The sequence below is a fragment of the Anomaloglossus baeobatrachus genome, chromosome 5 (genome assembly GCF_048569485.1).
Source record: "Anomaloglossus baeobatrachus isolate aAnoBae1 chromosome 5, aAnoBae1.hap1, whole genome shotgun sequence".
Taxonomy (NCBI): Eukaryota; Metazoa; Chordata; class Amphibia; order Anura; family Aromobatidae; genus Anomaloglossus; species Anomaloglossus baeobatrachus.
Window position 1 is genome coordinate 365,540,741 of NC_134357.1, and position 15,387 is coordinate 365,556,127.

The 15,387-nt window shown below is 48.6% G+C and overlaps 1 protein-coding gene across 1 annotated transcript in view; it reads left to right on the forward strand.

Annotated features, from left to right (window-relative positions):
* Positions 1-15,104, forward strand: part of DHX8 (DEAH-box helicase 8) — a 133,036-nt gene extending 117,932 nt beyond the window's left edge. The window contains 8 exon segments of the mRNA XM_075349955.1: positions 3,365-3,546; positions 6,297-6,437; positions 6,738-6,893; positions 10,338-10,475; positions 10,559-10,687; positions 10,877-11,073; positions 11,736-11,915; positions 12,859-15,104. Coding sequence (XP_075206070.1) covers positions 3,365-3,546; positions 6,297-6,437; positions 6,738-6,893; positions 10,338-10,475; positions 10,559-10,687; positions 10,877-11,073; positions 11,736-11,915; positions 12,859-13,078 — 1,343 coding nt within the window. The 3' untranslated portion in view covers positions 13,079-15,104.
* Positions 15,105-15,387: the final 283 nt, after the last annotated feature.

Here is a 15,387-nt window from a genome sequence, read left to right on the forward strand (position 1 = left end):
AGCCTTCCAACAGTGGCTGGAAGGCAAGCAGATCCGAATTCAGTCGGACAACTCCACAGCGGTGGCATACATCAACCACCAAGGGGGAACACGCAGTCGGCAAGCCTTCCAGGAAGTCCGGCGGATTCTGACGTGGGTGGAAGACACGGCATCCACCATATCCGCCGTTCACATCCCAGGCGTAGAAAACTGGGAAGCAGACTTTCTCAGTCGCCAGGGCATGGACGCAGGGGAATGGTCCCTTCACCCGGACGTGTTTCAGGAGATCTGTCGCCGCTGGGGGATGCCGGACGTCGACCTGATGGCGTCACGGCACAACAACAAGGTCCCGGTTTTCATGGCACGGTCTCACGATCACAGAGCTCTGGCGGCAGACGCCTTAGTTCAAGATTGGTCGCAGTTCCGGCTACCGTATGTGTTCCCACCTCTGGCATTGTTGCCCAGAGTGCTCCGCAAAATCAGGTCCGACTGCCGCCGCGCCATTCTCGTCGCTCCAGACTGGCCAAGGAGGTCGTGGTACCCGGATCTGTGGCACCTCACGGTAGGCCATCCGTGGGCACTACCAGACCGTCCAGACTTGCTGTCTCAAGGGCCGTTTTTCCATCTGAATTCTGCGGCCCTGAACCTGACTGTGTGGCCATTGAGTCCTGGATCCTAGCGGCCTCAGGTTTATCTCATGAAGTGGTTGCCACCATGAGACAGGCTAGGAAACCATCCTCCGCCAAGATCTACCAGAGGACGTGGAGGATATTCCTATCTTGGTGCTCGGCTCAGGGAGTTTCTCCCTGGCCTTTTGCATTGCCTACTTTTCTTTCCTTCCTGCAGTCTGGGTTGGAAAAAGGTTTGTCGCTTGGCTCCCTTAAGGGTCAAGTCTCCGCGCTATCCGTATTTTTTCAGAAACGCCTGGCGCGACTTCCTCAGGTACGCACGTTCCTGCAAGGGGTTTGTCATATCGTCCCCCCTTACAAGCGGCCATTGGAGCCCTGGGACCTGAACAAGGTTCTAATTGCTCTCCAAAAGCCGCCTTTCGAGCCTATGAAGGAGGTTTCCCTTTCTCGTCTTTCACAGAAAGTGGCCTTTCTAGTGGCGGTCACGTCTCTTCGGAGAGTGTCCGAGCTGGCGGCGTTATCATGCAGATCTCCATTCCTGGTGTTTCACCAGGACAAGGTAGTTCTGCGTCCAATTCCAGAATTTCTTCCCAAGGTGGTATCTTCCTTTCATCTCAATCAAGATATCACTTTACCGTCTTTGTGTCCGCATCCAGTTCACCAATTTGAAAAAGGTTTGCATTTATTGGATCTGGTGAGAGCACTCAGGATCTACATTTCCCGCACGGCGCCTCTGCGCCGCTCGGATGCACTCTTTGTCCTTGTCGCTGGTCAGCGTAAAGGGTCGCAAGCTTCCAAATCCACCCTTGCGCGTTGGATCAAGGAACCAATTCTTCACACCTACCGTTCTGCTGGGCTTCCGATTCCATCAGGACTGAAAGCCCATTCTACCAGAGCCGTGGGTGCGTCCTGGGCATTACGGCACCAGGCTACGGCTCAGCAGGTGTGCCAGGCGGCTGCCTGGTCGAGTCTGCACACTTTTACCAAGCATTATCAGGTGCATACCTACGCTTCGGCGGATGCCGGCCTAGGTAGACAAGTCCTTCAGGCGGCGGTGGCTCACCTGTAGGAAAGGGCTGTTTGACGGCCCTATCACGAGGTATTCTTTTACCCACCCAGGGACTGCTTTTGGACGTCCCAATTGTCTGGGTCTCCCAATTAGGAGCGACAAAGAAGAAGGGAATTTTGTTTACTTACCGTAAATTCCTTTTCTTCTAGCTCCAATTGGGAGACCCAGCACCCGCCCTGTTTTTCTTAGGAAATTTGTTTTTTTCGGGTGCACATGTTGTTCATGTTGAACAGTTCAGTTCTCCGAGGTTGTTTCTCGGGTTGAATTTGTATTTAAAACAGTTATTGGCTTTCCTCCTTCTTGCTTTTGCACTAAAACTGAGGAGCCCGTGATCCCACGGGGGGGTGTATAGCCAGAAGGGGAGGGGCCTTACACTTTTAAGTGTAGTACTTTGTGTGGCCTCCGGAGGCAGTAGCTATACACCCCAATTGTCTGGGTCTCCCAATTGGAGCTAGAAGAAAAGGAATTTACGGTAAGTAAACAAAATTCCCTTCGTCTGGGTCTCCCAATACGGAACTATAAGAAAAAGAATTTACGGTAAGTAAACAAAATTCTCTTTTTTTGCGTCTCGAGCTGACATTTTTAAAGGTACCATTTTTGCACAGATGCTACGTTTTGATCGCCTGTTATTGCATTTTGCGCAAAATTTGTGGCAACCAATCCCAATACGGAACTATAAGAAAAAGAATTTACGGTAAGTAACAAAATTCTCTTTTTTGTCGTTTGGAATATTTTTTGCCGCAACACAGTTTACCGATTAGACGAATTGATTTTATATTTTGATAGATCAGGCATTTCTGAACGGGGCAATACCAAATGTGTGGGAGGTTTTTTTGGGTTTTTTTTCACCCTTTTATTTTCAATGAGGCAAAAGGGGGGTGATTTGAAGTTGTATTTATTTTTATTTCTTTAAATTTAAAAATTTAACTTTTTTTTTTTTTTTTTTTTACATTTTAGTAGTTTTCCTGGGGGACTATGAGGATCAGCAGTCTGATCGCTCATTCATGTATTTTTACCGCGCCGGCGCTTAACATCACTCTTGTCACATTTTGACAGTATGATTTAAAGGGTTAACAGGCCCGGGTGGATCGCGGATCTACCCGGGCCTGCGAGGCACATGTCAGCTGTTCAATTAGCTGACACGTGCGACGATCTCCACCAGCTGCTCCAGGACGTAATTTTACTGCCCACGGTCGTTAAGGGGCTAAAGCTGCGTTCCCAGGCCCCAAGTGACAATGGTATGACACAAGAGGCCTGCAACCAATCAGCGCCGTCTCCCTTCACCCCGCCTTAGGTTGTTTGTGCAAGAAGTCATTGCAGCGTTCACATTCTGCTCAAATGTCCGAAGGTGGGGAGACAGATACTGGACACTGGTTACGGGGCTTGCGTGTCATAACAATGTCGTCTGGATCACCGCTTTAGACAGGTACTGTGCCGGCACTGGACAGGAGTACAGGCTCATTTATGTGTTTGCGGGTAAACAAAGGGAAGGAGAAGGGGTTGTCGTAGTAGTGGACAACCCCTTTAAAGCAAGGACCATCTTCTTTACTTATCTGTAGTGCCTGACCACACCTTGGTTTAGAAGGTGGTGTGGCACTCATGAGCCTTACATGCTGTGTTTGTGATGCTAACAGTCATTATTAACTGTTAATGTGTTTCCAGTACTAAACCTGTTTGCTTATTCCAGGTGATATTCTGGTTTTCCTTACTGGCCAAGAAGAAATTGACACTGCTTGTGAGATTCTGTATGAGAGAATGAAGTCCCTTGGCCCTGATGTCCCGGAGCTGATCATACTACCGGTGTATTCTGCATTACCCAGTGAGATGCAGACCAGGATTTTTGACCCGGCTCCTCCGGGCAGCAGAAAGGTATTGTACATGCAACTATAGAGCGTGGCACTTGATCTGATAGAATATTTATGCCACATGAGAAGTCTTTTGATTAACAGATTGATGAAACATATTTTTGGCAGAATTACTCAGATAAACCTGATAACTATGCAGCCAGACATAAATTCTCATTCCTATTGAATGGTAGGGTCAGTTGATGGGCTCCTGTTTTTAAGCATTTTAAACTATAGTTTATACTCTATGTAAATATTTTCCAATTAGTTAATTTGAACACTTTACATACTTGATGGCTGTCGACCGAACAGTGCTTCGGCCAATCGCTCAGACAACAGCCATTTCAGCCGAGTGCTCGTTCGGCTGAGTGATCCTGTGTACTCTGAGAAAGTTGCCTTCTAACACTTTGGTCGTCAGCTCCTTGGAGAACAATGCAATGGGCTGTCCGAAATTAGAAATGTTGAATTAACATTTCACTCAATGATCTGTGGGACTGCGACTCCAAACATCAGCTGGCCAAACCTGTCAATATCTGTATGTACAACTGACATTAGTCTGTGTATGGGGGCATTTAGTCTCAGAAGTGAGTATGTTTGTTTGCTTAACGTTTCAGCCCCCTTTTTAGTAGAATTTAGCAAGACAACGTTTTATAGAAATAATTCACAAAAAAAAAACAAAACAAAAAGCTATCCCCATTCTGTGCCTGGGTGTAAGTCAAGTTGCAGCAGCATGAGCCTCCCCCCTCCTGCTTGTAGTAGGACAAAATATGCATGTTCCACCAATTGACTAAGCTCCATATTTCCAGCCTGTGGCTTTAAAGCTTCTGAACTTATCTCTCGTCATGCTGTTACAGCCACAAGCTCTTTAAAGGGGTTCTCTGAAAAATGTGATTTCAATAAATTATTTTTAAATATTAAACTTTTTTCTAAATACCTTCATTAAGTGAAAAGGAATGCTTTATCTAGTGAACTCTGTCAGGATTTTAAGGGGGCTTTACACGCTACGATATCGTTAATGTTTTATCGTCGGGGTCACGTCGTTAGTGACGCACATCCGGTGTCATTAACGGTATTGCAGCGTGTAACACTTACCAGCGACCTTAAAGGGAACCTGTCAGCAGAAATTTCCCCTAAAACCTAACAGATTCCCTCTCTGCAGCTCCTGGGCTGCATTCTAGAAAGGTCCCTGTTATTATTGTGCCCCCTTTCTGACCAAAAAAAAGAGTTTATAAAGAGGTACCTTTTTGGCTTCGGATTCTATAAATGTGACACGGGGGCGGGCAGCCTGATGGCCGTCATTCTGCCCCCTAGTCCTGTATGCAGCCCCCATCGCTGATTTCCATACTTTTGGACGCCGCCCACTGCTCCAGCCATCCCCGCGCATGCCCAGTGCCAGTCTCACGGGACTGAGCACTGTGACTGCTGGTGACGTGTGCGCAGGCAAGTGATTATGGGCGGGACTGTGACTGTTATCAGCAAGTACCCGCCCATAATCTCGTGAGCGCGCAAACCTCTCCAGCGGTCACACTGTGCTCAGTGTAGATGCTAGACTGTATGGGCTGCTTCCAGGGATGACGTCCCTTTGTCACGTGATAGGGGCGTGTTCAAAATACTATCACGTGACAAAGGGACGTCATCCCTGGAAGCTCTTTATAAACTCTTTTTTTTTGGTCAGAAAGGGGGCACAATAATAACAGGGACCTTTCTAGAATGCAGCCCAGGAGCTGCAGAGAGGGAATCTGTTAGGTTTTAGGGGAAATTTCTGCTGACAGGTTCCCTTTAAACGTCCTCCAAAGTGGTGAAAATCGTTCACCATGGAAAGGTCGTCCTAAAACCAAAAATTGTTAATGGTTGTTTATAGATGGTGTTCCTCATTCCTGTGGCAGCACACATCGCTGTGTGTGACACCGCAGGAGCGAGGAACCTCACCTTGCCTGTGTCCTGCCAGCAATGAGGAAGGAAGGAGGTGGGCGGGATGTTCGTCCCGCTTATCTCCGCCCCTCCGCTTTGATTGGCTGGCTGCTTAGTGACGGGAGGGAGGGATTGTTCGGCAGTCACAGCGACGTCGCCAACCAGGTAAGTGCGTGTGACGCTGCCGTAGCAATAATGTTCGCTGCGGCAGCGATCACGTGATAACGCATGCACGACGGGGGTGGGTGCTTTTGCGTACAATATTGCTAGAAATATCGTAGCGTGTAAAGCCCGCTTTAGAGATTGCAGTTACCATCTAGAAGTGTGCACCTGTCCTAGGGTGGGCTGCATGAAGAGCGAGACAGACATACTCCCTTCACTGCACTAAAACTGCCAGGCTGACTGAGATGGATACTTATTCCTTTAGTCCACATCCTTTTCTCTTTTTTCTTTTTCCACATCACTCAGTGTCCTGTCAGGTTGACTAAATAGGGGACTGTGAGTTCACAGTACCTGACCGGACACTGCTCTGACGCGATCTCTTCCTCTAACAGATGTTCTTTATGCAGCCCGTCCTACAGCGTGTCCTCTGACATCTAGGGTGGGTGCACACTCATTTATGGCAGTTGCCATTGTTAAAATGTTGACAGCGTGCACTAGATAAAGCATACATTGCTAAATTAAGGTATGTAGAAAAAAAAATGTAATATTTAAATATGCATTTTTTTTTTCTTTTATAAATGGGAATTATAATGTGGCACTACTTCCAATCCTGATGCAAAATTGTAATCCGGGTGCAGGATAACAATCCATCAATGTCGATTACATTCCTCACTCTTGTGTTACGTCTCCTTGTGTTTCCAGGTTGTGATCGCCACCAACATTGCCGAGACCTCGCTCACTATTGATGGCATCTACTATGTGGTTGACCCTGGTTTTGTGAAGCAGAAGGTCTACAACTCTAAAACTGGGATTGATCAGCTTGTAGTAACTCCCATCTCACAGGTGAGTGATGGGGGCTGTCATGAGTATCGGGGGGTGTCGTGTGACTTGAACTGATGGTAGCTGATTTATAAGGTCATTCATGATTGTTGTCAGGATCTTTGCTTCATTTCTTCTCATTTTCCCATAATTCCATCCATTTCTGTATGTATTTACTAGGCCTTATGTCTATATAAAAACATTAACCTGCTCGTGAATGAATAATGCCAGCAAACTTGATCTCCTTTTTAAGATGTTGCTTAGTGAATAGTCTTATGTGATGATGTCTCACCTGCTCAGATTCTTAATTTTCCTCTTCTAAAGGCCCAAGCCAAACAGCGAGCAGGTAGAGCCGGGAGGACCGGTCCTGGCAAGTGCTACCGCCTTTACACCGAGCGGGCTTATCGAGATGAGATGTTGACCACCAATGTGCCCGAGATCCAGAGAACCAACTTGTCCAGCACGGTCTTGTCACTCAAGGTACAGCAGAACCTAGTAAATGCCTAACATGTGTGACGTTAACTGATAATGGCACTTTCTTTGATTCTGACTAAACTAAAGCTGGTGTCACACACAGCGACAACGACAACGACGTCGCTGCTACGTCACCATTTTCTGTGACGTTGCAGCGACGTCCCGTCGCTGTCGCTGTGTGCGACATCCAGCAACGACCTGGCCCCTGCTGTGAGGTCGCCGGTCGTTGCTGAATGTCCAGCTTCATTTTTTGGTCGTCGCTCTCCCGCTGTGACACACACATCGCTGTGTGTGACAGCGAGAGAGCGACGAAATGAAGCGAGCAGGAGCCGGCACTGGCAGCTGCGGTAAGCTGTAACCAGCGTAAACATCGGGTAACCAAGGGAAGACCTTTCCCTGGTTACCCGATATTTACCTTCGTTACCAGCCTCCGCTCTTGCTGCCAGTGCCGGCTCCTGTTCTGTGCACATACATGTGGCTGTAGTACGCATCGGGTAATTAACCCGATGTATACTGTAGCAAGGAGAGCAAGGAGCCAGCGCTAAGCAGTGCGCGCGGCTCCCTGCTCTCTGCACTGTGACATGTAGCTGCAGCACACATCGGGTTAATTAACCCGATGTATACTGTAGCAAGGAGAGCAAGGAGCCAGCGCTAAGCAGTGCGCGCGGCTCCCTGCTCTCTGCACTGTGACATGTAGCTGCAGCACACATCGGGTTAATTAACCCAATGTGTACTGTACCTAGGAGAGTAAGGAGCCAGCGCTAAGCAGTGTGCGCGGCTCCCTGCTCTCTGCACATGTAGCGACGTTATGATCGCTGCTTCTGCTGTGTTTGACAGCTAAGCAGCGATCATAACAGCGACTTACAAGGTCGCTGTTACGTCACCGAAAATGGTGACGTAACAGCGACGTCGCTGTCGCTTAGTGTGAACCCAGCTTAAGAGTCTCTTAGGAAGTAAAAGTTCAATAGTATGAATCAGCTCACCGTGGAAAAAGCTCAGTCTTGATTTCGTCCTGGAACACGGACAGGCACCGCCACAGCCCAAAATAATGCAAAAGATGAGGATGTCCAGCTCTTCAGGCAAAAAAATCACGTCTTTATTTTACCATGCAGACACAAAGAATGACATGACCAGCACAATCATGATTAAGGGTGAGTGCTTTCACCTGAAACACGTTGTGCTGGTCATGTCATTCTTTGTGTCTGCATGATGAAATAAAGACGTGATTTTTTTTTGCCTGAAGAGCTGGACATCCTCATCTTTTGCATTCTCTTAGGAAGCCCCTTTTGATTTGGAGTCTTTTACTGAGCTTGGCTGCTCTATGACTACAAATCAAAGCGGAGCTGAATTTTCCAGTAATCCCAACTCTGCTGAGTAAGCTCAGCAATGACAGATGAAATGCTTACAAACTACCATCACAATGAGCTCACTGACTTATTTTTAGTCCACTCAATCTGCAGAAAGTATCATACAGTGCAGTACTGAGGCTATGGAATGCCTCCGTGGCTCTGTGGCCTGCCCCCCCCCCCGTGGCTCTGTGGCCTGCCCCCCCCCCCGTGGCTCTGTGGCCTGCCCCCCCCCTGTGGCTCTGTGGCCTGTCCCCCTGTGGCTCTGTGGCCTCCCCCCCCCCCCGTGGCTCTGTGGCCTGCCCCCCCGTGGCTCTGTGGCCTGCCCCCCCCCCGTGGCTCTGTGGCCTGCCCCCCCCCCGTGGCTCTTTGGCCTGCGCCCCCCTGTGGCTCTGTGGCCTGCGCCCCCCTGTGGCTCTGTGGCCTGCGCCCCCCTGTGGCTCTGTGGCCTGCGCCCCCCTGTGGCCTGCGCCCCCCTGTGGCTCTGTGGCCTGCGCCCCCCTGTGGCTCTGTGGCCTGCGCCCCCCTGTGGCTCTGTGGCCTGCGTCCCCCTGTGGCTCTGTGGCCTGCGTCCCCCTGTGGCTCTGTGGCCTGCGCCCCCCTGTGGCTCTGTGGCCTGCGCCCCCCTGTGGCTCTGTGGCCTGCGCCCCCCTGTGGCTCTGTGGCCTGCGCCCCCCTGTGGCTCTGTGGCCTGCGCCCCCCCTGTGGCTCTGTGGCCTGCGCCCCCCCTGTGGCTCTGTGGCCTGCGCCCCCCCTGTGGCTCTGTGGCCTGCGCCCCCCTGTGGCTCTGTGGCCTGCGCCCCCCTGTGGCTCTGTGGCCTGCGCCCCCCTGTGGCTCTGTGGCCTGCGCCCCCCTGTGGCTCTGTGGCCTGCGCCCCCCTGTGGCTCTGTGGCCTGCGCCCCCCTGTGGCTCTGTGGCCTGCGCCCCCCTGTGGCCTGCGCCCCCCTGTGGCCTGCGCCCCCCTGTGGCCTGCGCCCCCCTGTGGCCTGCGCCCCCCTGTGGCTCTGTGGCCTGCGCCCCCCTGTGGCTCTGTGGCCTGCGCCCCCCTGTGGCTCTGTGGCCTGCGCCCCCCTGTGGCTCTGTGGCCTGCGCCCCCCTGTGGCTCTGTGGCCTGCGCCCCCCTGTGGCTCTGTGGCCTGCGCCCCCCCTGTGGCTCTGTGGCCTGCGCCCCCCTGTGGCTCTGTGGCCTGCGCCCCCCTGTGGCTCTGTGGCCTGCGCCCCCCTGTGGCTCTGTGGCCTGCGCCCCCCTGTGGCTCTGTGGCCTGCGCCCCCCTGTGGCTCTGTGGCCTGCGCCCCCCTGTGGCTCTGTGGCCTGCGCCCCCCTGTGGCTCTGTGAAACTGCTGACTGGTTATAAAAAGAAAAGCTGTAGTGTAAAGCATGGGGTGGCATCAGACGGTGCAGTCATCGCCTCTGATGGAACTGGAGTTGGATTCCAGATAGTGGAGACTCCCATCAGGCAGTATAGTGAAGCAGTAGATGATGGATGAGCCCCTGTAAAATAGATGCATAATAGGAATTACTTGTGATATAATACATCATCTCCATCTCTAATCTGCTATTTAACGCCAGAAATCCCTATAAAATGTTTGATCCTGTCGGTGTATAGGTGACCATGTTAATCCGCAGAATAAGATTGACATTTCTGTGATGGTGTTTAATACTGGAATAAATATAGTGAAAACTGCGAAATTTAAAGGGAGGGTTTTTTTTTTTGTTTTTTTTAAGTAATCTTTATTAATAAAAATGTCTTGTAAATCTAGAGATCACCTCTCTACAGTAATCTCATTATATACAGGAGGTAACAGACTAAATTATTCACAGTAGTTGTCACAGCCCACCTCCTCCCCCTCCCTGCACAGTTACCTCTGTACAAGCCTAGAAAACTTTCACACTTTCCCAAACAGTTGTTTCCTGTTGCCCAAATGGCTGCGATAGAGCAAATCTCTGTCTGCTGGTAAAGGCATAGAGTATAGAATTAACCATAACAATATGCTGTTACAAACAATCAATATGTGGTTTTCGGTAGGGGAAACACTGTAGATGATGCAGACCGTGCTACATCGCAGCGCTCCACTCACTAATGCATTTTGTTTTCCATTAAGGCGATGGGCATCAATGATCTGCTGTCTTTCGATTTCATGGATGCTCCCCCTATGGAGACCCTGATCACCGCCATGGAGCAGCTCTACACCCTCGGAGCTCTGGATGATGAAGGCTTGCTGACACGCCTGGGGAGAAGGGTATATATTAGCGCTTACAGTACCCAGAATGCATTGTGTTTTCTGCTGTAAGTGTCCTTATGTGATGGTCTTGCTTGTTGTAGATGGCGGAGTTCCCCCTGGAGCCTATGCTGTGTAAGATGCTGATCATGTCTGTACATCTCGGCTGCAGTGAGGAGATGCTGACCATCGTGTCCATGCTGTCTGTGCAGAACGTGTTCTACAGGCCTAAGGTATGCAGTACAGTCATGGGTGTGGGGGAGTGTGAAGATGGGGGGGGGGTTGGTTGTGGGAAAAGGCAATGCCCTCCTCTTAATGAATTGGAATAAATCCCTATGCCCATTGACAGTCGTCTTGAGGATCAATGTGCTTTATTGAGATGTTTTATGGGATTTTGTCATGTGTGACCCTTTTTCCTGCAGGATAAACAAGCACTTGCTGACCAGAAAAAGGCCAAATTTCACCAGACAGAAGGAGACCACCTTACTCTGCTGGCTGTGTATAACTCTTGGAAGAACAACAAGTTTTCTAACCCCTGGTGCTACGAGAACTTTATTCAGGCTCGGTCATTACGGCGGGCGCAAGATATCCGCAAACAGATGTTGGGCATTATGGACAGGTATGTTGGGTAATTCCATAATGTCCAAATTGGTAGCCTGATCACTCTTCTTTCCTGGGCATTAGGGATGAGTGGACTCGTGAAAGTTTGGGTGTGGCCAGACTTTAGTTACAGTTCGGTTTGGGACCCAAACTGGACCCTCAACCCCATAGAAGTCAATGGGGACTCGAATTCTTGTGTTGTAAAATGGATGTAGTAAGGGCTAAGGGAATGCAAAATGGGGGTAAGAGTAGGATAGGCAATAAATAAAAAATAAAACTGCATGGAGTCCTCCACTATTTTTGGTAGCCAACCAAAGTACAGCAAACAGCTGGGGCTTGGTATTATCAGGCTGGTAAGGCCCATGGTTATTTAGCTCTTCTCAGCCTAAAAATACCAGCCCGCAGCTGCCCGAAAAGTGGTTCATGCATGCTGTAGCCTTTGAACAAACTTTTATTAGCATTTGTGCAGCCCCTGAACTCAGACTCCTGTGAAGATTCCATGTTTGAATTCGAGCTCCAGACACCGGGTGTTTGGTACGAACTCCAACCTTTACAATACCCTACCGGGCATATGGTGGCTGTTGGCAGGACCCTCGCTCATTATCAGCCCTAGATAGTCCTGATTTACTGCAGACCATGCTATACACAGTGTGATCAATGGCATAAAATCTCTTCTTTCAGACATAAACTGGACGTCGTGTCCTGTGGAAAAGCAACGGTGAGAGTGCAAAAAGCAATATGCAGTGGCTTCTTCCGAAATGCTGCCAAGAAGGACCCCCAGGAAGGTTACCGGACCCTCATAGATCAGCAAGTGGTCTATATTCACCCCTCTAGTGCTCTGTTCAACAGGCAGCCTGAATGGTAAGTCCCGCCTTCATTCTGCACTGAATCTCTGGCTGTCATGGTGCTGTGGCCTGGTCATACTTTGTGATCTTCCCCAGTCATGTCAGTCACTGGTAAATCTTCTATAATCTGTTATGGGAATGAATAATGAGGCAAGGATTCCCCACGGCCGTCTCACTTGTGCCATCACCATGGGGGATATAACAATTTCAGCTAATAAAGCTTCTATAATTTTATGATCCCCTTATTTTATTTTCTCAATGTTTTAGTGCATTCTTGACATGTATGCATGCCATACTCTAGATGTGGGTGTACAGATCGGGCACAGGAGAAGTCGGCTGTGTTATACAGCCAGCATCTGCCTGTAACCTTAAGTAACGAGTAACCCGAATTCCGCACTATTCGCACGAATAGTATGGCATTTAGGTTACTCATTACATTGTGAGTTTTCCCCATTGACTTGCATTGCACACTCTATTCGGAATGAATACGCGAGTATTAGACCGTATTTGTTATAAGTATAGCCAGTAGGAATAGTTAGGTACTCGCTCAACTCTAATGGCAACCCATCGGCAACCTGTGATTGTGTCACTGGCGCCAGATGGAAGCTTTGAATGGGTGCAGCTCCATGGCATCGCATGTTAAATGCCACTGTCAGTTTCACAGTGGGATTGAACAGGTTAATAATAGCGGGAAAAGCTCCGATTCATCCATACACCACTTCCAACTTGTACCGTACATGTACAGCGGTTGTCATGAAAGCGTTAAAAAGAAATCTTAAAGAAATAAAATATTTAACCCATACAGTAAGTGCCATAAAGCCAAAACAAATCCAATCCTCCATAGTGACCAGTTTTTCAGCCGCCACATCACTCCTGAAAAATGCAATTAAAAGTGGTCAATGACTGCTGAATTCCCAAATGCCCATGTTCCTAATACATTTTTATTTTGCTCTCCGCAGGGTTGTGTACCACGAATTAGTCTTAACCACCAAGGAATATATGCGAGAAGTGACTACCATTGACCCCCGGTGGCTTGTAGAATTTGCTCCGGCCTTCTTCAAAGTCTCCGATCCAACCAAGCTGAGCAAGCAGAAGAAGCAGCAGCGCCTGGAGCCGCTGTATAACCGCTACGAGGAGCCCAATGCCTGGAGAATCTCCCGAGCCTTCAGACGACGGTGATTTGGCTCCAACCTGGAAAAACTTTCCAGGACCTTCTAGCGACTTTGCAGCCCATATCCATATGGCGGACTCTGTGAACAATGGCGGCTTCTATTTTTTATGGCAGACTGTGTTTGACTCTGTATAAAATATATGTATTTTTTAAATGTTGATATTTGCATCACTTAGTTTTAATGCTCACCTATTAAGGATTTTACGTAGGTGGATACACCTTTACAATCCCCTTCACATTGAGGCTTCAGTCATTGCTTGGATTTATTCAGTTACAAAACATGGCTGCTCTTCAGTAACATCTGCATCATCATCATTGTTCATGGGCCTACGGGTATTACAGCACATTGCAATTTTCATGAAGGGAATTAGACTGCAATACCCGACACAGCCTATGACCGAGGGGCGCTGTTATTGCTATAGTGAAGATGACTTTTACCCTGGCCCAAAAATGACTAAATGCAATTCAGCCAAAACCACAATATCTTAACCTGGCTGTGCTCCTCAGATGTACATAGTCCGATGTGTAGCCTCTCCCAGTGGCTGATGTTGGGGGAATCAATGAGGTAGCTGGATTTCCACATTCCCGATCCTAGTGTTCTCAATGGGACGATCCAAAGCCATGGGTATCTGGTATTGGCTTTGTTCCGTCTTCCTGAAGACAACACATGCATACTCGCCCAAACTGTGCTTGCATGTATCAATTTATTACAAAACAGTACTATAAATTGTGTGAAACCGCAGTAGCCATGAACCTGATGTGATCTTAAAAGCAAAAGAGATACTACATTGTTTTCTGGATACGCGGTGATTAGTGATGAGCAAACACTACCATTCTCGGGTGTTCGCCACTCGTAACAATTAGTGAGGAGCAAGAATTACTGTGCTTGGGTGCTCGGTGCTCGAAATGGTTAGTGATGAGCGAGCACTACCATGCTCGGTACTCGATAAAAGCAGTCGGATGGTTGGAGAGGTGCTACTCGAGCACCTGAGTATAATGAAAGTCAATGGGGACTCTAGCATTTTTCCAGGAAATCTTCTGGAAAAATGCTGGTGCCCCCCCATTGACTTCCATTATACTGGATACACAAGTCAAGCCCATCTGAGCACCAACTGCTCTTAACGAGTACTGAGCACCTGAGCATGGTAGTGCTCGCTCATCACTAACCATTCCGAGTACCGAGCACCCGAGCATGGTAGTGCTCGCTCATCACTAACCATTACGAGTACCGAGCACCCGAGCATGGTAGTGCTTGCTCATCACTAACCGATGTGGTTACTGAGCGCTCAAGCATGGCAGTGCTCACTCATTACTAGTGGTGATCACATGTGCCGCGGTGATGTAGAAAAGTCATCACTGCCTATTCACAACCTCCCTACTGTTACCTTACTACCAAAAATGTACCAGATTTAGATTTTCTCTCCTTAGTTGTCTGATGCTGGGATACCGTGGTCAGTTATCTTGGTGCTTATCATATAAAGGATCGTTGGTACATTCCCTGAGCACTTCATTATAGTCAGCAGCACGCTCCTGTGTGTACACCAATAGTTTTACTGCCACATAAAAGTTTGATCACTGGACAACAGTACTGGACAACTGTAATTGAGAGCACTTTACTAAAGGGTCTAGGGAGGTGCAAATAATTAAAAATAAGAAAAAAAGCTAATTGATACCCCCAGCCCGGTGCCGGCCTCCTCCTCACTCCGAGCTGTACCCCTAGCCTGTCTGCTGTGACCAACATCCGTCTTGGGCGTAGTGTGAATGCTGCGGCTTCTGTTTGGCTGCAGCGTTTGCGTTTTCCTCCACCTTCCTGAGCCCTTTAGTAACAGGTTTGCCAGTAGTGGACAATCCCTTTGAAGTCTTACAATCCAGTGATTTCTACCTGATACTGGTACTGCTCTAAGATCAGGTCTTTACAGTGCTTCTCCCTATGGGAAATATATATTTTTTATGCTTCTACACCTTACAATATAATGTCTACGCCGGCTGTGTTCTTATTATATCTGTTTTAGTAAAATGTTTGGTGACTTTGTACTTTTTGTGTTTTTCTTTAAAGAATTTTATTTTGAGATGTTGACCAGTTCTACCATATCATCATTAATTATTATTATTATTTATTATTATAGCGCCATCAATTCTATGGCACTTTACATGTGAAAGGGGTGTACATAATTGGGGCAAGTACGATAATCATAAACAATCCAAGGCACAGACTGTTACAGGAGGAGAGAGAACCCTGCCCGTGAGGGCTCATTGTCTACAGGGGATGGGTGAGGATACAGTAGATGAGGGTAGAGCTGATTATGCGGCGCTGTAT